Source organism: Astatotilapia calliptera, chromosome 2 (assembly GCF_964374335.1).
Source record: "Astatotilapia calliptera chromosome 2, fAstCal68.1, whole genome shotgun sequence".
Classification (NCBI taxonomy): Eukaryota; Metazoa; Chordata; class Actinopteri; order Cichliformes; family Cichlidae; genus Astatotilapia; species Astatotilapia calliptera.
The window spans coordinates 28510769-28533790 of record NC_137423.1 but is presented as its reverse complement, the minus strand read 5'-3'; the positions used below and the strand labels follow the sequence as shown (position 1 = coordinate 28533790).

The 23022-nt window shown below is 41.0% G+C and overlaps 1 protein-coding gene across 1 annotated transcript in view; it reads left to right on the top strand.

Moving 5' to 3' along the window:
- col23a1b (collagen type XXIII alpha 1 chain b) overlaps positions 1-20445 on the top strand; it is a 124192-nt gene extending 103747 nt beyond the window's left edge. Inside the window, exons 6-32 of the mRNA XM_080288249.1 lie at positions 797-823; positions 909-935; positions 2954-2980; positions 3852-3878; positions 7831-7905; positions 9382-9498; positions 13171-13197; positions 13356-13382; positions 13505-13555; positions 13644-13703; positions 13813-13857; positions 13974-14051; positions 14233-14256; positions 16180-16224; positions 16359-16403; positions 16525-16605; positions 16697-16750; positions 17138-17212; positions 17309-17335; positions 17424-17483; positions 17578-17649; positions 17753-17779; positions 17904-17957; positions 18146-18232; positions 18418-18516; positions 19444-19482; positions 20236-20445. Coding sequence (XP_080144375.1) covers positions 797-823; positions 909-935; positions 2954-2980; positions 3852-3878; positions 7831-7905; positions 9382-9498; positions 13171-13197; positions 13356-13382; positions 13505-13555; positions 13644-13703; positions 13813-13857; positions 13974-14051; positions 14233-14256; positions 16180-16224; positions 16359-16403; positions 16525-16605; positions 16697-16750; positions 17138-17212; positions 17309-17335; positions 17424-17483; positions 17578-17649; positions 17753-17779; positions 17904-17957; positions 18146-18232; positions 18418-18516; positions 19444-19482; positions 20236-20286 — 1428 coding nt within the window. The 3' untranslated portion in view covers positions 20287-20445. The remainder of the gene's footprint in view (positions 1-796; positions 824-908; positions 936-2953; positions 2981-3851; positions 3879-7830; positions 7906-9381; positions 9499-13170; positions 13198-13355; positions 13383-13504; positions 13556-13643; positions 13704-13812; positions 13858-13973; positions 14052-14232; positions 14257-16179; positions 16225-16358; positions 16404-16524; positions 16606-16696; positions 16751-17137; positions 17213-17308; positions 17336-17423; positions 17484-17577; positions 17650-17752; positions 17780-17903; positions 17958-18145; positions 18233-18417; positions 18517-19443; positions 19483-20235) is intronic.
- The last annotated feature ends 2577 nt before the right edge of the window (positions 20446-23022 follow it).

Below are 23022 nucleotides of genomic sequence, written 5' to 3'. Positions count from 1 at the left end.
TTATATTTTATAACATCTTTCCCTCATTGTTAAAAGATACCTATATAATGCCTGCACAAAGGAGGCTTTAGCAGAGAGATATATATAGATAGATATTTTCTGTGTAATTTTGTTGTGCAACTATTAATGTCAAACTTTCACAATTTAATGAATTCTAGAAAAATGACTTTTTATTGATTGGCTGATACCAAAATTATTTTCCATAATGATTCATTATTTAAATAAATAAACTTTTGATTTTATATATTTCAGTTTACTCCAAATTATAGCCTCGTATTAAAGACAGCAAAGAATTTTTTTTTTTTAATTTTTTTTTTTTTTGAGTGCATGTACCGAAAAAGAAAAGCAAACTCCTTCTGAAATGAGATCATTGTGCACCAAAAAATTTCATCCTCCTAAAAGCGTGTTTGGCTTTTTTAAAAACGTCTCAACACAAAAGCAGCCGTGGTTACGTGTCTCTAATTTGATATATGAATTACAGAACACTGCATCCTGCTTTTAATTCAAAACACCTTTGGTCTGGCAATTTATTGATAATTCCTATCATAAAGCATAAAGTTCACAGCAGGCGTGGAGGCATGTGTGTCCAAAATTGCAATAGCTCTTACATAACTGACAGGAAAATCACTAAAGTCTACACTACATTTCCCTGTCAGAGTAAGGTTTTTTTTTATAAACGACTGCTTATTCCTGTTTGAGTCATTTTGATAAATGAAGCCCCTAAAGTGGTTCAGTGGCGACAGGGCTCTCGGGACTTTGTGTTGGTCATAATTTCTCTTTGTTTCTTTCCCAACAGGGTCCACTTGGCTTAGATGGCAAACCAGTGAGTATTCTCAGCCACATTTGTCAAGTATGCCCAAAATGAAAGAAACAAGTTTGATTTTTAACTCTGTTTTCTTTCCTCTCAGGGTCCACCAGGTCTGAAGGGCAGCCAGGTACATCGTCACACGCCTCTTATTCTTACTTTCTTATTTTATTTTATTTATTCAGTTCCTATTTAAAGATTTTTCCTATTATAAATCCAGCTGGACTCTGCATTTGTCCTGTAAGACTGGTGAGAGTTTGTTATACCTCATCAATCATTTTTACTCGCCCTGAGGAGTCACTGCAAGTGCGTGAAAAACCCGGTAGCCATCTTACTTCCTGTTCCACCTCTTAAGTCATCCCAATGGCTCACAGCCACAGGGGTAGTCTGGGCTCAGCTGAGCTGAGTGTTGAAATCCCCTTTGCACTCCCATCCATCAACTCGCGCCTGAAATGCTGGTGCACTCAGAGGCACGCCCAGGTGCAGCATGGAAACAGGTGAAGCAGAGCGAATGGGTTACACACCATTTGGGAAAGTAAGAAAGAGATTAGTTTATAACCTTCAGACGGAGACTCTTTAAAAAGTCATTATTGTGCCCCCTCCGCCCCTCCTTCAGCACATCGCAGCGCTCACCCACAAGAGGCATAAGTCATCAGCTGAAATGTAAACCCCCTCGCAGCATAATGAGAGCTGTTGCTCTCCAAACACCATTAAGCTGTTCCTGTTCCTGTGAAAGGAGTCCTGAGGCTGGGTGTATCCTTTAATAGGTTTCTCCCCATCAACAAGGGTCTGGCATAAAACCCTCAGAAGGCGTGACTCATGACCAGAGTTGCATGCAAACCCAAAGGGTGGGGGGCATGAAAACAACATAATAAAGGGGGGAAACATGTAGCACATTTTTTATCTTTGAGGGACTTCTGTTTCCAAAATTAATAATGAGGTTTTTATGAGCTGGCATTTGGGTTTTTTTTCTTTTTGAATCAATTGGAAAACTAAAGATTTTTTTTTTATCATTTCCCCTTTTAAAATGCCATTCCTGCACATAAAATACACAATAAATGAAATTAAACCAGATGGGAAATCAGTTTATTGAAATTCAACATATTTTTTTGTTGTGTTTTAGATCATTTTGAATGAAGAAGTTGACTGTAAAGTTAGTCTTGTTTGAACAATTTGCGGCTTGACTCTGAGTTAAAGGCTTTCTACCGCTCGGAAGAGCGAGCAGCACGGGAGATAAGCTCTGTCTGTCATCGCGTAGATAGTCACATTGACACACTGCTTGTCGTCTTCGCTGTTGTACTCTTGAACGCGTTTATAGCTCTAAGATAAAACTGTCGCCAGACACAAGAAGTTATGGAAGAAGGTACAAAATAGAACGAAAGCCTTCAAAAGGTTCAAGGCAGATTTGGAACCAGGGGACTGAGAAACGCAGACAGAGGGGACAAGTTGAGTGCGAAGGGTCTAACCTAAGTGGTGACTTGGCTTTAAGAGGTATGATCTGTCCATTGTTGTCACAGATGGACAGTGGATGCTTTCCACCTCTTATTCTTCTGCCTGTCACAGTCGCAGAGGGCCCGCAGTGAGTTTGCTGCTTGTGCTTTCACATTTGGCATCCTTATGCTCCTTACCACCACCAGCAGCAGCAGCAGCAGCATACTGAGACATGGCTCACCACAGAAATGGACAAAGGCCCTGCCTCATACATAGAGCTCATGAGGATTTGAAGCTGTCACAAAGTGGGGACCGTGCACCAGTGTAGGATCGCACAGGGATGTTTGATACCCCGTGTTTTTAGTTAGCATTTCAGCATTCCTCATCTAAAACATCTCAAGAGCTCCGAAGAGTCACTGATGGAGGAACAAAGGTTTTATCTCTGAGAAAACTTTTATCTCTCAAAGAGCACTCTTAAAAGGGATTCTTGGGACAAGCTTGAGTCATTTGGTATTCTTACTGTGAAATACACTCAGACAAAAGTGATGTTTGGATTGAGCGGTCTCAATGCCATGAATCCATTAAGCAGAATAACTGCCTTGTCTTACCGTTTGATTGAAAGCTCCCTTCTGAAGGGCTATTGAAGATGCGTGTGATGTGTGATAACTGATTTATCTTGACCAAGTGTCTCTGATTTTCTCCCCCCTCCTCCCACAGGGACCATCCGGACCCAAGGGAGAAAAGGTATGCTTCAATATGGATTTCAAAAGCCTTTCTAGACAAGTCAATGCACTGTACGAGTGTATTTCGAACATTTATTTATGGGCAGAAGGTGCTCGGACAACCTTGCCGTCGCCCTCCCACGTTCGAGTTTTCGCTGCGTGTCCATCAAAAGAGCCGTAGATTACATTTAGCTATGCGGGAGCTCATGTGTCTCTGCACATTCTCACGTCAAGGTACTAAGCAGGTTTACAGGCCTTCCGCAAAGCTCGATGATAGCCAGATGTTTTCCCGCTCTGTGAACCTCTGCCCAGCCTAAGATCTTAGCAACCGTAAGAGCTGTAAGTGCTGGCAAGAGCAGCCTCGTCGTGTGGTCGTTTCTCTCCACGCTGCTGGTTGGTTGTGTGTATATGTTCGAGACTGCGTTTCAGCAGAATCAGGAGGGCAACGCGACTGCATTAAAGTGCATCTGTCAGAGCGGGAATCAGCCTGATTAATGAGGCGATTGCATCTGACAGATGAAGCTGAGGTTCGGAAAATTGGCTCACTTCATGTAATCATGCTAGTAGCCCTGTGATGAGAACATGAACTCCAAAAAGTTGATCAGAAATCAGCTGTGTTCAGCATGTGCACTCCGCATTTCGACTTCATTGATACTGTGCTGTCAGATGATTTATGGCCTACCAAATGATTTATACAATAAATGTCAAAACGCTGAGCTGTTTAGGAGACAGATGACCTTTGAACCACTTCCTTCCCAAAACCAAATCTTCCATTTTAAGCCTGTCTGTCATCGCTGCTCCACAGTAGCTGAGCTCTTTTGGATAACTGGTCTGCTGCACATATACAGGGCTAATAACTGCTGACAATTGTTATTTTCCTGTTTTTCCTCCAGGGTGACCAAGGAGACATTGGGCCAAGGGTAAGTCTGTGTTTTCTGTATTCATCAGAGAAGGTTAAATATGTTGTTTTTGGCTGTTATATGCACATTTTGGAAATTATGTCCTCACTGCAGCTGACTCTGGAGAAAAGATGCTGTCCTTTATATGTTTTTTTTCTCTGTGTAATTTAAAAATGACCTTCCATTTAAACCTTACTTCCAGTTTTTGTTCTCCTTTTATTTTGAATTTTTGTCTGTTAGTGTTCTTCTTAAACATTCACCCTTTTTAAAGGTCATAAGCCGCACTTTCCTTTCGACTGAAACAAAGGGCATACAGTACTGTGCAAAAGTCCGGAGCCAACCCTCATTTTTATCATATTTCGCTTCCAAGGAGCCAGACTGTCTTCTCATTGTTAAAGTGGTCTTGAGCAATAGCTGTCAAGGCTTTATAAAGATCTTTCAAAGTTTTTGTTTGGACATTGGCTGCCTTTTCACTCATTTTTCAGTCCAGATGTTGTTTGTTTGTCAAGCCACTTAACACTGGACCGAGAACCAGTTTTAGATTGTGTCCTTAGGCAATTTGTTATTAGCCGCCTGTCGCAAAACACATCATTTGTTCACATTTCTTTAGTTGAATCGATGAAAACTGCCAAAGGTAACACAGTTTGACAGACATAAAATATCATTTTTGCCACAATGAGGTGATTCCTACAGAAATGACGGGTAACTTGAGGCTTTTACACAGTCCTATTGAAGTTAAAAAGAAAAACAGACGCTTGACATTTTAGAAATTTGGCTATTGCATGTGAAGCAACGCTTTAATGTGTTAAGTCAGTAAATAGAAATTCTGTTAAGTAGAGCCAGAGTTACAGTTTTCCCAATGCAGAGCTGTCTGTATGCTAATTGGCTGCTGTCTGAGATGAGTGGTAACACTCCTTTTATATGATTTTTGTGAGACAGAACCACCAGTTTTAAAAGCTATGCTTGAAATTAGCTTAATGTATTTTAGCTTCATTATAACTGTAGAGCTTCCTCAGCTGGTTTCTAGTCTGCTATCACAAACTGAAAATCAAATGTCAGGGAGACTGAAGTGTTTATGTCATCTGAAAACCACTAAATGGTTTATTTGTTATCACAATGCGGGAAAAATCTGGATAAATAAGGATAAAAGTCTCGGTCTGTCTATAAAACGCATACACAAAGCATTTTAATAATCCAAAAGCACAACTGCACTGACAGCACACGAGGTTGGAGTCGCCCATCTCCAAAGCCAAAGCCAGACATGAGAAATGACGTTATTAGCAAACATTAAACCTTCACCATGTTACCTCAGTGGTCGGGGCGGCGTGCCAGAGCTCCCGTCTCTTACCCAAGCTAAGCTACTTTTTTTTAACATTACAGAGAAACCTCACCCTGCATCTGGTCTATGTTGTCAGTGCTGCCTTTTCATCTGATATCATTCCTCCCTCCATGAGAGCTCCCATTTCATTTAGTGTGGTTTGAAAATAAAACCTCTGTTCTTTACATGGTAAACAGTTTCAAATCTTTAAAGAGGTCACATACCCATGAATGGTTTTTTTTAGAGCGCTTAGATCAGAATGCCACATAAAGCCGCTTCTTCACATGAATTTTAAAGTGGGGATGAACATGAAAATGTGTTACAAGCATGTTTCTAATGGCTCTAAAATCTTCTCATAGCCATTCGTTTCTTGTGTTTATTACCACCAATATCCTTCGATCTGTCCATCCATCCATTTTCAACTGCTTATCCTAGGTCTGGTAGTGCATGGATTGTAGATTAGAAATGTGGAAGTACATCTCCTATGACTTGAACCCCAGTAATGGAATCACAGAAGAGTCTACGATTATTGGAGTTAAACTGGCTACTGTTTTATACCAAAAGCTAAATGGAGAGTAAATATGATGTGGCTACTCAACGGAACAGTATTTATGATGCGGTTCAAAAAATTACAGAAATTCCTGATTTCTATCAAGGCGTAAGCCATTTGATTTCCCCACCTATCCTTTCAGATAGTTTGTGCAAGAATTAAATCTCCTTTGGCATTTCGCATTACATAGTTATTCCAAATGATAAATATTGCACTTGGCCCAGGCCTCTGCAGCTTTGATGTCCCTGGATAAATCTGCAGCCCCAAAAACCTCAAGCTTGGTTCAAATCAAACCCAACAGCTCCTAAAGCTACTGTAGATGTGGATGAGGTTTGGCTCCCTCATATAGGTTGTCACAGATACGGCTGTAGATGGGTTAGAAAACAAAAATCTCTTGCTTGCTCAGTACTATTTTTAACAGTCGGATTGTCTTCAGGTCATTAAATATGCTCATTTATCACCTTACTGGGATTTCAAAACTGTATTCAAAGGTTCAGCTTTGACCTTTACGGGCAGATAAGCGTATGTGTGAAAACAGAAAGCAACCGCAAATCTCCGTCAATGTGCCGCTTCCTGTCAGTCCATCACTTTTAGTGCCTCTTCCAGGCTGATTCTGGTCTTAGACCAGGGTACCAAAACAGGATAACAGGGTTATTAAAACAAAATGTTAAAGAACCACCAAAATGATGTGAGAAAAAGGTCATGTATAGTGTTGCGTCTTTCTCCAAAGCAACTTTTTGTTGAGTGGAGTAAAGCTGGTAGCTATTTTTCCCAAGCCTCCATACAGTCAAATCCATACGGAGGACATTGTCACTGCATGTTTAGGTTCATCTGGGGGCTGTATTGAAAGACAAGCTCTGATGTGAGTTTGATCCCCTGCCAAATCCTGAGTTTGCCTCCCTGAGAGCATCTGCAAACAGGCCATAGTGAGACGGGCCTCCAGGGATGAATGGCCATTTGTCTTAGTATCAGCCTTAAGTCTGATGAGAACAATGTAAAGGGGAAACCCACCATGAAACAGTCTATTCTCTTATGCAGTGTTTAAGGAGCATATGCATAAGTGGTCTTCATGGTGGGAACAGTGTGAATAAGCAACTGTGACAGTGGGCAGAGAGGGGTGCACAGGCCCAGAGAGGAGGAGGTGGAGTCTGCGGTGGTGCAAAAACCTCAGCCATCCAGCCCTCACTAGAGCCTGTTAGCAGAACCTTCTCTAGCAGCTCTTCTTCTTCTGTCACTCCCCCCCCCCCCCCCCCTTAGATCTTCTCCCCATCCTTCCCTCCCTCCCTTGTGTTTTTGAGGGAGCTGAACCAAAGAAGCGACACAGTGCTCCAGGCTCTGCGGCAGCAGGAAAACTCTGCTCCTTTCAGCCTGACAGACAATCAACACATTTACTGTGTTGACTGGAAAGAGCCAAACCACCACTGTTTTGTTTGGTCACAGTGGGAATGATCGGAAGGCACTAAATGTTGTGCACGCACAGACACACACACACACACACACTACTCCAAAATGATTTTTCAAGGGTCAAAAGACAGCTATTGGGCCTTACTTGCAGATTTTACGGATGTCTGTCTCACGATTTGCCGATGATGCATTTTATTTGCACCTGATGGGTTTTTAACTGCATATATAATTCGATTTGAAACAGCTGCAAACATGACTGTAATGCTGCGCTATCTTGTTCACCTTTTCCTCTTCTCTTCAGGGTCCTCCTATGTACGGCACACATGCAAGCCTGCACAGTAATCAGATTCTCACTGTTAAGGTTTGTGCCTCTTAGAGAACTGCTGTCGGACTGCCGAGCTACCGCTATCCCTGCAGACAGAGGAGCAAAACACCTCTCTTGCAGTTTTTCCCTCCTTTCTTTGTGCTTAGAGCTTAAGAGGCTGTTGAACTCTTATCTGTTTTTCCTGCAGCATTTGTTTTCATGAACTCTGGACTCACGGTTAACAGCGGACCTCTGATTTCCAACTTATGTAACTGACGCTCTTCTCGCACTCACTTTAATCCACTCCATGTCCTCTTCTCTCTTTTTCTGTATCCCCTCTCCTTGTTTTCTCCCCTTTCTTTTCTTTTCATCACTGGTGCACCTCTTTGCATCGTAGATGGTTTTCCCCAGAACTGACCACGGCTTTCTCTCTCGAGAGCCGACCAACAGCTTTCAGAGACTCTTTCTGAAGGTAGACCACAACTAAAAGGCATGTGTGCTTTTTCTTTTGTTTCCTTAACACTTTAACCCGCTTTTCCTTTTTGTGTTCTGACTAGCGTCTTCCCTTCTTTCCCACTTTTTCCACATTCTTCAGTCATGTTGCATGAAATTGATCTCGTGTTTCTTGTCTTTTGGTCAACTAAAAATGTATTGCCATGAATGAATAATTAAAAGTGTTTATATTCAGAGCTCCAAAGCGTTTTGAAACATAGGAAAACATCTTTGGAAGATGAGCCACCCACACTGTAGAAATGTGCGGTTCTCGTTAATCTTACTCCTCAGTGTCGACATCACTTCATCACTTTGGTTCAAGCTCGAGCCTAACAGGGACATAATAATTATCAGTGCATAGGAATGAGGTTCTAGTCTGCTTTAAGGCACTGGTTATATCATTTTCATGAAAGTGTTTTTGACAAAGCAAACCATAATGCACCACATGTCTGTAGGGATGGGAGAATAGCATCAAAGTGGAGACAAAACTGGTGCCTAATTTAGCCTAAATAGGCAGTGGGATGGTGGTAATTTTCAGTAAAAAAAGATGGCACGCAGTATAAATCCAGTGATCAGATGTATTTTTCACTTACAAATGAAGTTGTTTTGCCAGCATGGATTTGTTTGAAATGTCAGTCTAACTCACCAGATAAAAACTGTTCTTATTGGCCAGTTCCTCCTGCTGTTGTCCTTTATTACCAGTGCCCTGGTACAAAACCACACTAACTAACCAGCTGCATGCCAGTAATTGCAAGTTAAGTTTGAGGGATTTCTGCTCATAGCACAAAGCATATTTAAAGCTTTTCTTAATAATAATGTGTTTGTGAGATCCGTGGCTTACAGTGACACACAGATAATTATCACCCAACTCTGCAGTTTCCCTCAGCTCTACAGAACTTTTATCTCCCTGTTTTCTTACTTTCACTCTCTGCTCTCTCACTGCTCTTTCCTGGCAGTCGTTGCGTCAAAAAGAGAAAGAAACTGTAGGCCCCCGCGTTTCCTCTCAAGCACCAAACAGCAAACAGTGTTCTCAACTAGCTGTTAAACATATGTGGAGCATTTAGCAGATAAAGAACCAAATATTTTTCTCAGGAAACTCGACGGGGTCTAAAATACGAGGGAATTTTGCAGTCATGTTTATCAGGTGGAGAGAAAGGCAACTGTAAATAAATGTTGGGCAAATAAATAAACAGATTAAGGATTATACACCTTGACTGCCCACAAAGACAGCTGCAGAAGCTGAGGGGTAGTTCTTTGATGTTTGCCGTATAACCTTAACAGGTCGCTGGCATGTCAGTGTTTGCTTCTGTTGCCAAAAACAAATCAGTTAATGGGGGCGTTTAAGGAGTTTTATTTTAATATATTACGTTATCGTGTGTACTTAATAATGTATTTATTACAAGTTTGTAGTTGGTAGTTTATTTTTGCATTTTTTCCTCTTCTTGTTTTTTATCAGGGTGATCAGGGTCAGGCTGGACCTGCTGGTCCTCCCGGTCCCCCAGGTCCTCCAGGTCCCCGTGGCCCCCCTGGGAACACTGGAAAAGATGGACCTCGTGGTCTTCCCGGAGAGCCAGTAAGAGCATCTTTTTATCTCTACCCCTCTTCTTGAGCTAGCCATCGTTTCTTTACATTTGGCTTCTAAGGAGCCAGACTTGTCTCGAGCAACAGTTCTCCAGGCTGTCTGTAGGTCTTTCAAAGTTCTTCTGTGGACATTGACTGCTTTTTCAGTTATTTTCAGAGCAGGCCTTTTACCTGACCGATAAAAAAAAAACACCATTTGTTCAAATTTCTAAAATTGAACTAGCAAGGTGATTTCTAAAGAGCTCTTAGCTAAAAACTTGGCATATCCCAGCATGGTGTGCGGTGTGTTCTTAAAAAATCTGAGGCAAACCTGGCACAGGACCTGAGAGACGCATCTAGCCATTCACTGAAGACTCATCAGAAATGGTCTCAGTCGAATGGTGGCTGTCAGTAAGCCATTCTTAAGAAAGAAAAACAGTTAAAACGGCTGAGGTAAATTATACAAGAACTTAATTGAAAATAAATGGCAACATGTCGTATAGAGTGATGAGTCCAAATTTGACATTTTTGGTTCAGATCATCGTCAGTATGTACGGAGGAGGTCAGCAGAGAGGAACAGCAGTTAGTGTCTACAGCCATCTGTAAAACACAGCGGAGCTGCAATTAAGCCAGCAGTGTTGAGGATTTCATGAAAACAGACGGCATTATGAACAATGCAAAGTAGAGTCAGATTTTGATCCTCCATGCAATAAAAAACCTGAAAAGCTTCTGACTGGCAATGGCTTCATTTGTCAGCATGACAAAGATTCCAAACACACTGCAAATGCAGTAAATGGCCTGTATTTATATAGTGCTTTACTTAGTCCCTAAGGACCCCAAAGCGCTTTACACATTCAGTCATCCACCCATTAACACACTGGTGATGGCAAGCTACATTGTAGCCACAGCCACCCTGGGCGCACTGACAGAGGCGAGGCTGCCGAACACTGGCGCCACCGGGTCCTCTGACCACCACCAGTAGGAAACGGGTGAAGTGTGTGCCCAAGGACACAACGACCGAGACTGTCCAAGCAGGGGCTCGAACCGACAACCTTCCAATTACAAGGTGAACTCCCAACTCTTGAGCCACGATCGCCCAGTAAAAGCATACCTGGATAGAAAAACAAACAGTGGAACACTATCAGTCATGGATTGGCCTCTTCAGAGCCCAGACCTCAGCAGTATCGAAGCAGTGTAGGCTCATCTTGACAGAAAACAGAACAAAAGTTCCCCAAGAAGCCTGAAGAACTATTCCTGAAGACTGCTTAAAGAAATGACAAGAAATCTGCCTAAGAGAGTTCAGGCTGTGTGAAGAATAAAGGTGGCGACACCAAATATTGACTTTCAGGCTTGTATTTAAGTCAGTATTTCCATGTGTTTGCTGACGTTTCAATAAATCACTGCACGTATTTCCCATTTTCCTTGTAAAATATGAAGAAATGATGGATGACTCAAGACTTTTGCACAGTACTGTACAAGAGCCAAATCCACAGTGACTCAACAAAACAATGCCCTCCCACCCCCACTGTAGATCTCCTCTTACTCCATCCCTTCTGGCTGTCAAACTAAGGTTACACCACAAGCATTGCAGCCACTTAGAACACCTCAGTCATCAGTGGCTTTGTTACTCCCATCATACTCTTTAACCACAACACTGTGACAGATTGCAAACTGTGTAGCTCCAACCTGTAAATGTGGAATCCTATACATATATTTAAGGGGTAAGGGTGTACACAGCAAATGGCAATGAACCCCTATTCTCATTTTTCTGGGATTTGCCAGCATGCTGTGGCTTACCTAAAGAAGTCCCAGAATAGCAAGTCTACTCCTGGCCTCATCTGTTTTGTGTAAGTTAGCGGCCACAAAGTTCTCCAACACCCCCCCTTTCCAAATCCACATTCTCCCACCCTCCTACCACAACTGTGTTGCTGTGCACGCTGAAACTGATATGGCACTGTGGTGAGTTCATGGGCAGTTTGCCGGTCTCACCAAACAATAGTACACTCCTCGCCTGTGGCCGTTTTCGTTTCTTAAAATTAACTTTTTGCTTCCCAGGGTCTAGTTCAGATGCAGCAAAACTTGCAGCTGTGGTTATTGAATTGAAGAGAAGGAGACTATGAAGGTAATTTTTGTTTATTCAAGTGTAGGAATGAATGCGCTGTTACCCTCAACTGGCACAAGAGGACAGCAAGGGATTCAAGTGAAAAATGTTGGTTTCGGTGTGGGTCACTTGAGAACTGCTGAACCAACAGCAGGGAAAGCCAGCGCAGCTCAGAAAATGACAAAAAACAGACGGGTCGAAGAGAAAAGGGGGCCCATCCTGTAACCTAGTCGATTGCAAATGTGCTCTTCAAGTTGATTAAAGGAGTTGCAAAACCCCAAAACAGCAAAACAAAGCACAGAGGCCTGCAGAGAGCCACTCCATGTTGTAGGCAGATGTCTAAGAGGGCCGAGCGGGAGAAAGTGAGTGAGACTGCCAGCCCTGGTGTACTCAAACCTCCATCGTTTTTTATCTGTTATATAGAATGAAATGTCTCATGCTGTCGGGTAGCTCTGTCACCTTAAAGTAAGAAGGTACTGGGTTTTAACCTTCCAATCAGCAGGGTCTACATGTTCTGCCTGCATGGCTTCCCACAGGATAATTGTCAAGTTAATTGGCAATTGGTTGGTTCGGGTGGATTGATGACTGTATGGATGGATAGATGTTGGTAAGGAAATATGATGAGAAAGAAAGAGCAGTGCCAAAAAGATGAAAGTAAAACGGGTCCAGAAAACAGTAGGAAGGATCGCGATGACACTTTTTGCACGCTGGCCAGCTGGAGAATATCTAATCAGCTTCTGCATATTACTGAATGGAAGGCTAACAACCTTCAATTTATATCGTGCATTTATTAGGGTCCACTGGCTGATCAAGTAAACACAACTACTTGATAGTAGTGTGTGTATCTGTGTGTGAGGAAGCAATGGAGAGAGGCTCTTGCACAAGAGCCCTCTAAGCTGTCTCCGCCATGAATGACTTCATAGCAGATGTTTAGCTGCTTCCACCTGGCTGTCGCAGACAGTCGCTAAAAAAGATCTTTTTAGCTAAATAAAAAATATGTTAGCTCATTGATGGATAGAAGTTTGTGCTCACTGGCTTAACACTCATCAAACACAGACTTCAGTTTGAAGGCTTCAAATTCAAATCCAACTGCAAACAGAATAAAACTTGTTTAGTCTTCTTTTGTATGAATGGGCGTCAAAGCAAAGAAAGAAAACTCTCTTAATGCATACTTAAGGGGCATTTTGCAAGTCTCTTGAACCCTTTTTGGGGAGGTTGACACGCCATAAGATTGATCATCACTGCTGACACGGGAACACCGCTGTCCAACAAGTTAGACCGAAGTTGGGTTTACATCTGGCTGTTGGAAAGGCCAAAAGAGCATAATTTTCAGAATTTTCCTGCTTATCCATGCATTAGGTAACCAGTTGTGGCCTGTATTGAAGCATCTGTCTTTGTTATTTTTCTCTGCTCATCATTCATCCATTTCCTGTAATTATTCTCTAAACAGTCCAGCTCGTGCTGAAGGAGCTGAAGTCTACAGACTGCCTTGAATGCCTTATTGAAAAGTGACATCTAGTGGCCAAAAAGATTCATGTTCCTGAAGTAGATTCACCTCATTAAATGTCTCCTCTGTCCTTTCAGGGTTTTCCTGGTCGCGATGGAGCTGAGGTGAGCAGAGTTCACACTAAGCTTTAAGAGTTTGTTTCGCATTTTGTTTGGTTTACAGCTGAAGCAATTTGGCTTTTGCTGTTGGAGTCTTTTTAGTCGGAATAATTTGACTGTCTGAAAAATTCATAATTTATTTTTTTTATATATTTCCACCTCAGGGGCCACAGGGACTGCCTGGGAGGCCGGTAAGACTGCTAACAAACTATTGATCTTAACTGAAGTGTTGCCATCAAAGGGCTCAAAAGCTGTTTTAATATAGCCAGATATGTAGCTCTCTCTGCATTTAATGGCTCTTTTGAATTGCTAGGGAGAAGATGGGCAGCCTGGTTATCCACAACAGGGTGTCCCGGGGCAAAAGGTAAAGCCGAGCTTTACTCTACCACTCTCATGTCTCTGACATGGATGATTTTAAGTATGTTTCTAACCTTTAATGTGCATTTAAACAGGGCGAGCCTGGGAATGCAGTAAAAGGAGAGCGAGGCATGGATGGACTTCCAGGATTAAAGGTAAGAAGCATATCTGAAATTGTTTTTGAAATAATAATGATCAATAATAATGCTAACAATTATGCTATGAAAGAGTTTTACCATAATATGGTGTTCATGGTGCAAACAGGGTGACAAAGGAGAAAGAGGAGAGCAAGGACTACAGGGAGCCATGGTATGTTATTTGTTATGCTTAAGGGCCAACTCTGTCCTTCTGCTATTATGCTGAGCCATCTATGCATCTCTACATTTATATAAAATATTCCTACATTATTATTTTTTCTGCCTCAGGGTTTTCCTGGTGAGAAGGGCACCCCGGGTGCTTCAGACATCATCGACTTCAATGGGAAGCTTCTAGATGCTTTGCAGGTGAGTCATATTCAAGTGTCGGTGTCAGCGACACCCGATTCATTCAGCCGCTTATGACTGAATTCCACATAAGGATTGAGGCAGAGCTTTTCAAAACAAGTAAATAAGTAAATAACACCAGAGCTGGCAGTGTGGTAAAAAGAAACCAAAAACTAAACATGTCGCCATTTCTCCTCGACAGGCCATCAACACCATCAGTGTTTCGGTAATCTGCTGCTGCTGTTGCTGCATGTTTTTGGCGGTGTGACCAGTAACTAACACCAATGCACAGATTTGCATCTAAGCATCTCTTGTGTATTTACTGCATCGCCCGCTTTCTCTTGCTAATGGGTTTTGTTTGTGTTTGTAGATGCCCTCAACAAAGAGTGTTGGACTTCATATGTATTGGATGTCACTCTAGGGGCCACATCTAAAGAGCATTACTGAGTGTCTCAGTTTTCCAGAGTCTCTTGTGTATTTGTTTGGGACGGAAAAAAAAGCACAGCCCTTACAAATAAAGCACCGCTGTGCTATCAGATGACATGCAGCCTAAAGAGCTTTGATTAATTATGCAGAAAAATCAAAAGCCTTCTGTGTTTTTATGGCATGTATGTGAAAAGTATGTGTTTGAAACCTGCTACAGGGCAGCATGGTGTGTTTTACTTTGTGCTAGCACATAGAGAAGGGAGCGCCTCACTGTCAACACAGTCTCACATCACTCTCTTCACACACCAGCTTCTTTGATCCTGCTGTACACCGCAGTACGTGCTACTGGCAGATGGCTCTCTGAGAAGTGGAGCATGCATTTGATTTAAAACAATTCTGAACCAGGTCCCCCTGGAGCTGAGCTCCTGCATGCAACAATCAATACAAGCAATATAAGAATGTTGCAAAGGGATTGGTGAAAGCATGGACCCGAGATCTTATCGGAAGCTATTTGCCATTGCGAATTAGTTGGCACAAATTCACACGCAGGGCTCCACGGAGCAGGTAGCGCTCACTGGCCACCCACCTTGTGAGTTGATCGCTTGTTTGTGTGAAAAGCAGCGTTTCATGTGCTTGTTGTGAAATGTTAGGTGATGATGAATTTGGTTTAAAACAATGCTAAGATGGGTTGTTTGTCACTGTCAGTCATTTTGCAGATGAATAGCATTCACTTTCCAGTGATGGAGTGTCTGGGATCAAATAGTTGCTTGTAAACATCATTTTCCATGGCTTTAAAAGCTGAGAACGAACAACAAGTTAGAAACTGGAAAATGAATCGTACACCTCTGGGAGGCGACTTGGCTTTTTTCCTTTTTATTGCTTCAAGATGACCGGAGCCTTTACAAGGAGGAATAACAAGTGTAGCATTGTGAATATAAAGATTAAGTGGAGTGATTTACAAGAGCTATCACTCATAGCATAACGGCAGAGCTGCATGGGAAGAATATGGCCTATTACATATATGCACGCCATTCTTCATTCATCATTAGGGTTACATAAAGTCACATGAATGTTTTCTCCAGCAGTCCCATCATTCAGACAATCACAGAGAGCCGTGCCAGGCTATTGTGTAGCACAGACCACATTCAGAGCTCTTTTACAATCTCTGTAAGATAAAAATTGCTTCAAGTTGGTTGTGATCAGCAAAAAGGAATGAAGGAAGGTTTTGGACTTGTTTACTGTCAGGCCCACATTGTGAATTATAGCGTTTTGTGTTCACGATTTGGGCCTTTTATAATGAGTTACCAGCCTCACTGTGATAAACAGTGTGAGAGTGAGCAGATAAAAAATGCAGAAGATGTCTAAGGGACTGTCTGAAAATTGCAGCTCTAATTAAAGCCGTTATAGTGTCATATTTTTATATGATGCATATGACTATTTGTAAGAGAAAGACCTCCTTAGCTCCCCACAGCTTTATAGTTGCTTTCAGGTCTTGGTTTGATCTGTTTGAGTTTGGTCTCACAGCTCGCACGAGCAATTTTATCCACCAAGAGAGGCAGCTGTTGTTAGCACGCCAGCCCGGCAGCAAGTGACACACAAAGTCGGTGACTAGCTGTAATCAGCTAAACCAGAAAATCAGTTGCTGCTAGGTTAATTTAGTCTAACACAGGTCATGCAACAAAGCTTTGTGCTCATTTCTTTTATTCTGCCTGTTTTTCTCCAGGGGCCACCTGGACCACCAGGACCTCCAGGACCTGCAGGGGAAAAGGTAAGCCATACAGCTGTGATTGGCTGATATTTATTGTTTGATAAATACCCAAAACATGCTAAGCCTGATTTTGTAGACAAAGTCAGATATATTAGTCCACCGAGTGCATCTTCCCTCTTTTTGTTCTGCATCAGGGTGAGCTCGGGTTACCTGGACCAGCAGGAGTTGACGGGGAGAAGGTAAAGCGACAAAGAGAGTATATTACACCCAGACGCATGCTCCTTTTCTTTCACTACTTCATATAGTAGTCAGTGGGACGTTTAGCATCATCTGCCTTATTAATCTCTTCTTCATCTCCAGGGACTCAAAGGTGACATGGGTGAGACAGGACCTCCCGGCATGAGAGGAGAGAAAGGCGAGATGGGTCTCTCTGGGCCTACTGTAAGTAGCGACAGTGACTCTATTTCGCTAATAACACAATGGTGACAACTTTAAAAACAGCTGAAAGTTAATCCTGCTCTTTGTGGCTCAGGGTATGGATGGACAGAAAGGAGAAAAAGGCGACTGCAGACTAGATGACAACTTGGTTAGTATGAGTATGAAATACATGAATCCTCTGACGTTCATTACAGATTGCTGCACCTCCAAACAGACAGTTTAAAGGGAAATATATTGTTATTTATTTGTTATTTGCATGTTTTGAACCATCTACTTCATTGCTTTAAAGAACTGAATAATGTTCACACTCATTGATGTAGATTTTACTCTAGTTTTAAGTTCTTTCCAATTGATTTTCATTTTGGAAATGAGTGAGAATCTAAAGAAGTAAACACATGAAACAGTCTGAAATTCTCTGGTTACTTTGAGGAACGACTATACAAAGTTTTGAATTTAGCTGAGAAACTCTTAACCACTTTTTTCACTTAATTTATATGCTTCTCTTCTTGTTTCCACTTTTTCATTGGTGCTAAAGGTTCAGATGATTTCCCAGCCAGGCCCACCTGGCCCACCAGGCCCACCGGGAATACCTGGGCACCCTGGATCCATGGTGAGTACCTGCAGCATAACTTTATATCATTTCAGATAAAACAAGTCCAGTCAGGTCTGTAGTTTGCAAAGACTCACATCACACAATGTCCTACAGGGGCTGCATGGAATGCCTGGTCCTAAGGTAAGCTCGTTTATCTGTATGTGATGGAGGCGGATGGCAGCTGTATGATGCATTGTCTTGTACTCAGTGTGGCTTTGCTGTAATGCAGGGTGAACCAGGAGTGGGGATAAAGGGAGAGAAGGGAGACAGTGGTCCTCCTGGATCCAGAGTAAGTGATAATGGGCTTTATTATTATTCTAATGTGTTGGTCATGGCTCAAGAACTGGACATGATGCAGTGATGAATGTGTGCTTTTACTGCAGGGATCAGATGGCCTCCAAGGTCCACCTGGGTCTCCGGGCTTAGTGGGCCTTCCTGGTGCCAAGGGAGAGAAAGTAAGTACACAACAACCTCCATAAAAGTGTTTAATAGATCTGTTGTTCGTTGCTGGTTTATTCATTATTTTTTTTAAAAATCTTTCTCAATGTGTATTTGCAGGGAAGACTAGGAGAGCCTGGACTTGATGTGAGTTTCTTACTAAGAAGAACTATACATGTTGACATTATTTTATCACAGTATCTTCAGTTTAAATAAAGTCTGACATATATTGGGTAATAAGTTCCCTTATGGATTGTGGTTTTGTATCCAGGGTTTCCCAGGCCTGAGGGGAGAAAAAGGTGATCGAGGCGAAAAAGGAGACAAGGTAAGTCCAAACAGATTCTCAGTTCTCCTCCAGCTTATCGCATCTTCCTCCTTCAGTTTTTTAACATAGCAACAATAATGACTGACTTAAACTGCTTAAACTATTTCCAGTGTATGAATGGGCTGTCTTCATTAGCTGCATGTGATAAGTGTATGAATTTGTTTAACTGTTGTCCTCATCACTCCCAGGGTGACAGAGGAACAGTAGGGAAGAGAGGTCTAAAGGGCCAGAAGGGTGAACAAGGTCCTCCGGGTCTGGACCAGCCTTGTCCTGTGGTATGTCTCCCCCACACATGTACACACAAAGGCTTTGCAGCAATGCTCATTTACTTACTCCCACTTTCCTCTAGCTTTTTAGTTTAAAAACACTTAGCATATATCTTATCTCTGTTTCCCCCTTTAACTGCTTTTCTGAACTTGTTCTTCTATGCTTTAAATGTCTACTCGGCTCCTGCTAACAGGGGTGCGATGAGTCTAAAGAGCAGTCTGTGAAGGCAGCGGTTTCTTCTCCTGCAACTCCTCCTCTTCCTCCTTCTGGCCCTGAGGGCCCCTGTCCTCTGGTACAGTATCTTTGCTTCTTTTCCCCACTTCTCTCTGATCACTGTAACTGATGCTGTTATTGACTGTTTAAACGCTTCTTTAAATTTAAATCAGAACCACAGACAGACATTTGGTAAATGCTGACAACGAGTTACATATGAGACATGGTACAGTTCTTAGAATATTACTGTAGCTGGTTGGCATCGTTTTGCTTGGAGACTAGTAATAGAAGGAAACATATAGCATATACACTACATGGCCATGGAAACCCATGGCAGGAAGTTCCTGGTGCACAGTTTCTGTGCTGATGTTAATGCCAGAGGTTTGGAGCTCTGCACTTACTGAGGAAACTTTTATGTGCTATGCAGCACAGCACTCAGTAACTAACTTTATATGGTCTGACACTTTCTGGTCAAGTTGTCATAGTTCCTAAATAATTCCACTTTACAATGATACCATTTATAGTTGATGAAGATATTGCATGAACTGACTCAGCAAGCTCTTTGCAATGACCAAATATTTCTAAAAGCAGATTGCATGGATAGGTGCATTTTATCACACGTCTTTTCAGAGATAAAGAGGTGTGTCCCAGTACTGTCAAGATAGTGCACCTATCCAAAGCGAAGCTAAGTTAACTGGACTGCTGACTGTACCTCTTATTTAACAGATCGACCATCGTGTTATCCAAGTATTTCTCCAAATATCGAAATGTTCATTTTAAATGTGATAATAAAAGTAATGTGGTACTTAGAAATCTGGATTTATTAGAGTAACATATGACTTAAAATCAAAACAAAAGTAAAATTTGATTTTTAATATAACACGCCTGACCGTGAAGGCACACCAACCGACATTAAAATCAGCAGCGTGCAAATTCTTCAGATGCAGGGAAGCATGCATCGCTGGACATTTTCACGCTTTTTTTAACTTCTGTTTTCACCTTGCAGGGACGTGACGGGCTACCCATACCGGGCTGCTGGCACAAGGTGAGTGTTAAAATTTCGAACATGTGTTTTTTTAATCATTTTATTAACTTATGAAATCATTTCCAAATGATTTTGATACAGCAGAGAGTGCTCTGGGGGAATGGCTAACAAAGTCAAAACACATGCTTAGTATTATTCAATTGAATTCATATTTGTTGGCTTATTTGACACAGGAGCATTTTGTAAGTATATTACAGCCTGTGTGCGATTTTGTAATTGCAGTGCATGAATATCTGAATGCAGTAGTTATTTGCTCATTTTAATTCTTCCGCACTAATCAGTCCATTTTTTCTTCTTTTGCAGTGATTACTAACCAGCAGCATGGAATCTGTACATATTGATGTGGTATATATTGCAACAGAATACTATGCCAACAACCCTACTCCCTTTTTTCCTTTTTTATAAAATCCTATTATATAATATATTGAGAGGACAAGGACATATTTGGGTCTACAGTATTAAAAAAAAATGTTTAAACTCGAGATCCGGTGTTGTTGTTGTGAAAGCAGCCGTGCTTTTGAAGAGACTGACGTGACGTGGCCGTGAGACTCTTAGTTTGGAGGACAGTCCAGATGCCATTGTTGGAGTAGAGGAGTGCCTAACTAACAAAGCCTGCCTTGTTGCCTGATTGTCGTGTGCGCACTCGTCCATTCTCACAGGATGGATGCTTGAAGAGATGGACGTTATTTCGCGGCGGATGCAAGAGTGTGTTGTCAGTACTCTCTTGTCCTCTCTCTGTTTTTGTTTTGAAAGGAGGAAATGGCAAGGCAGAAGCTCAAACGCAAGCGTCTCTCTCAGCCCTGAAACGGTGCGGGGCCCGGTTGGAGTAAGGACACGTAGACACGCAGAAATCACAAGGGGCTGATTTGCTTTTTGCAGCAGAGCCGGCCATGTAATGCCCCTGTGTCAAACCGAACTCTCACATCCTCCGACATGGAATCTCTCCAAGAGGACGCAAACACTGCGTTTCCACATTCACCTCAGAGGGAAAGATGAACCTGCTTCTGATGTTTTGTAAAGGCTTGAGGTTTTCTGAGAGTCAATGATGTCACTGGCACATAAGGAAGGATTTTCTGTGCAGATAGTTTGAACATGTTATGGTGATCTCTTAAATTAATCTTAAGTCAGTAAGTAAGTTTTCACTAATGCATGATCATAACAGTTTTGTATAACATGTTATCAGCTTGCATGACTTGTGGTCCCTCATTGAAACCTCAAAGTGCATTGATTTTTACATACAATAAGCATTTTTTAAATGAACAAGCCACTCAGAAATGTTAGTCCACTTTTTTACGGCTGACGTTTATGATGACTTGTGCCGTTTTGTTTTATTATGGTATATTTTTACCTATCGCCAGTTTCATTTTTGCATTCCTGTGCATTACCATGATTGTGAGATGACTAGGTAGTGAAACTTTAAGGTCAGATTTGAAGGAACCATTAACAGTATTCATGGTAAACCAGTGTTTCAGTTGCTTGACAAATGTTTGCCAATCTTGATGCGTTTTGACTGATTGTTATAGTTTAGTCACAGAAAGAAAGGAAAAGATGTTTAATTACTGCTGCCAGTCTTTCCTGGACAACAGTAGAAGTCCTTGCTGCTGACTTAAATGTTTGTTGTTTGTTAGATAGCTTTGAATCAATATTAGTCATGGAATGCAGGACTAACGCTCTAAAGAAGAAACCTTTAATCAAACATGCACACAGCAGTTGTTTTGGCGGTAGTTTCTTTTTCATTCAGCAACATCTCAGCACAGTTTGTTGTGGTTTTTGTAATACATTTTCCTCAGACTTACTCATTTATTGGTGCTTAAATACTTTTGTGTACTGTTCAAATAAAACACAGACACGCACAAATGCACACCTTTTAAAGAACTGTAAAACAAATGGTGAAATGGTAATCTGTGTTGGCTTGGACACTATACACAGGACTGATAATGCATAGGATCAATATATGCAAACATATACGTATTAATGGAAAGTGATGTTAAAGTTGTCTACGCATTGATATTTGTAATGCAGTATTAAAATTACTCAGTAATGATCTTTTTGAAAGGCAAAATACATTTTCAGGTTAATCATTTTTGGCAATCTACAGGTTACACTGGTTAGTTGTCTTCAGTACTATTAACCCATCACCACAGAGGCTACTAAACATTTTCAACTAATGCTGTAATATTTCAAATGGATTTTATATTACAACAGTACATTTGTAATGCTGACTTTCTTGTAATTATAAATATCTTAATGTCCTATAACCAGGCTCACGTTATGTTCGAGTATGGTTTAGGCTGCAGATCCAGTAATTAACAAATTTATTAGACTACCTGTCATTAAAAATCATAAATATTTTAGAAATCTCTTAAAAATGTGTTTAAAAATATAAAAAATATATATATAATGTTTGTTTATTAGGCAAATACAAACTGAATTCATGTTTTTTTTCTATCCAAATTTAAGCTGGCACACTGGACAACAACAGAAATTATATTTTAGTATTAAAAATATTATTTACATAAGGTAGTTGTATTAAACTGGTGGATTAACCAGTACAGAAACATAAGAAAATGATTTTGGTTATGACCAATACTGTTAATTTGGGGCAGCTGTGACATAAACCTGACACCAGGTGGTGGTTTAATACATTTGTTAAGCAGTCTTCCAACAGAATATTTCCTGTTTAAGCCTCAGATAAGAAGCTGTAACAAACCTCATATCACCTTTTGTTTATTATCATTTTGCATGAAGTCTTTTACATTGTACCTGCAAAGTTGCATCACTTAAAACACAAAACAATTTCTGTATCAGTAGAAAAATATGTTAACTTAAATAACACATACTCAAAAAACTAAAAGAAAAGGCATCACATTAAGCTAAAACGAACTTTCTTTGGGAATCATGATCAAATGTGTGTTGAGGTTGCAGTTATGTAGAATGGTTTAAAACGCAGGTTTGGGTTTTGTTTCATTGGGAAAGCTGGTAGTTATCTGCCACATTACATATGTGCCTTGATTTCTTTCGCAGATTCTATCAGTGTCTTTTTTATGGCTAAATGAGTAAATGGCGCCATGTCAGGATAGAGTTTGTTTTAGCAACTCTTTTACCACAGTGTTAGCTTAACTTTGTGAGAATGTTTTTGTTTGCTCTTTTTTGGTTGGGTATTTGGTTGTAAAAGATTTAAGCTATTTTTGTAATTGTCTAAAATGTATAACATAAAATCTGGTAAACTAAACATGTAGATGGAAATAAACCCTCTAGTTCTATGGTTGCTTGTCATTAAATATATCCATGTTATATTGTTCTGGTTCATTCATTTTACATTAAAACTAAGAGGTGCAGCCAAATCTGTGCTGTACTTCATGCATTGAATTTAGAATCCTTCTAGACATTTCTAAGTCCTGAATGATCAGGTCAGGTTAAGATTAGCAGTTGAACTTTCCTTTAAAAAAAAAAATCATATACTTAGAGATGGATCGAGTGACCTTGATTCATCCCTTAATTATGTTACTATGGCAGGGGTGAGCATCTATTTACCATTCT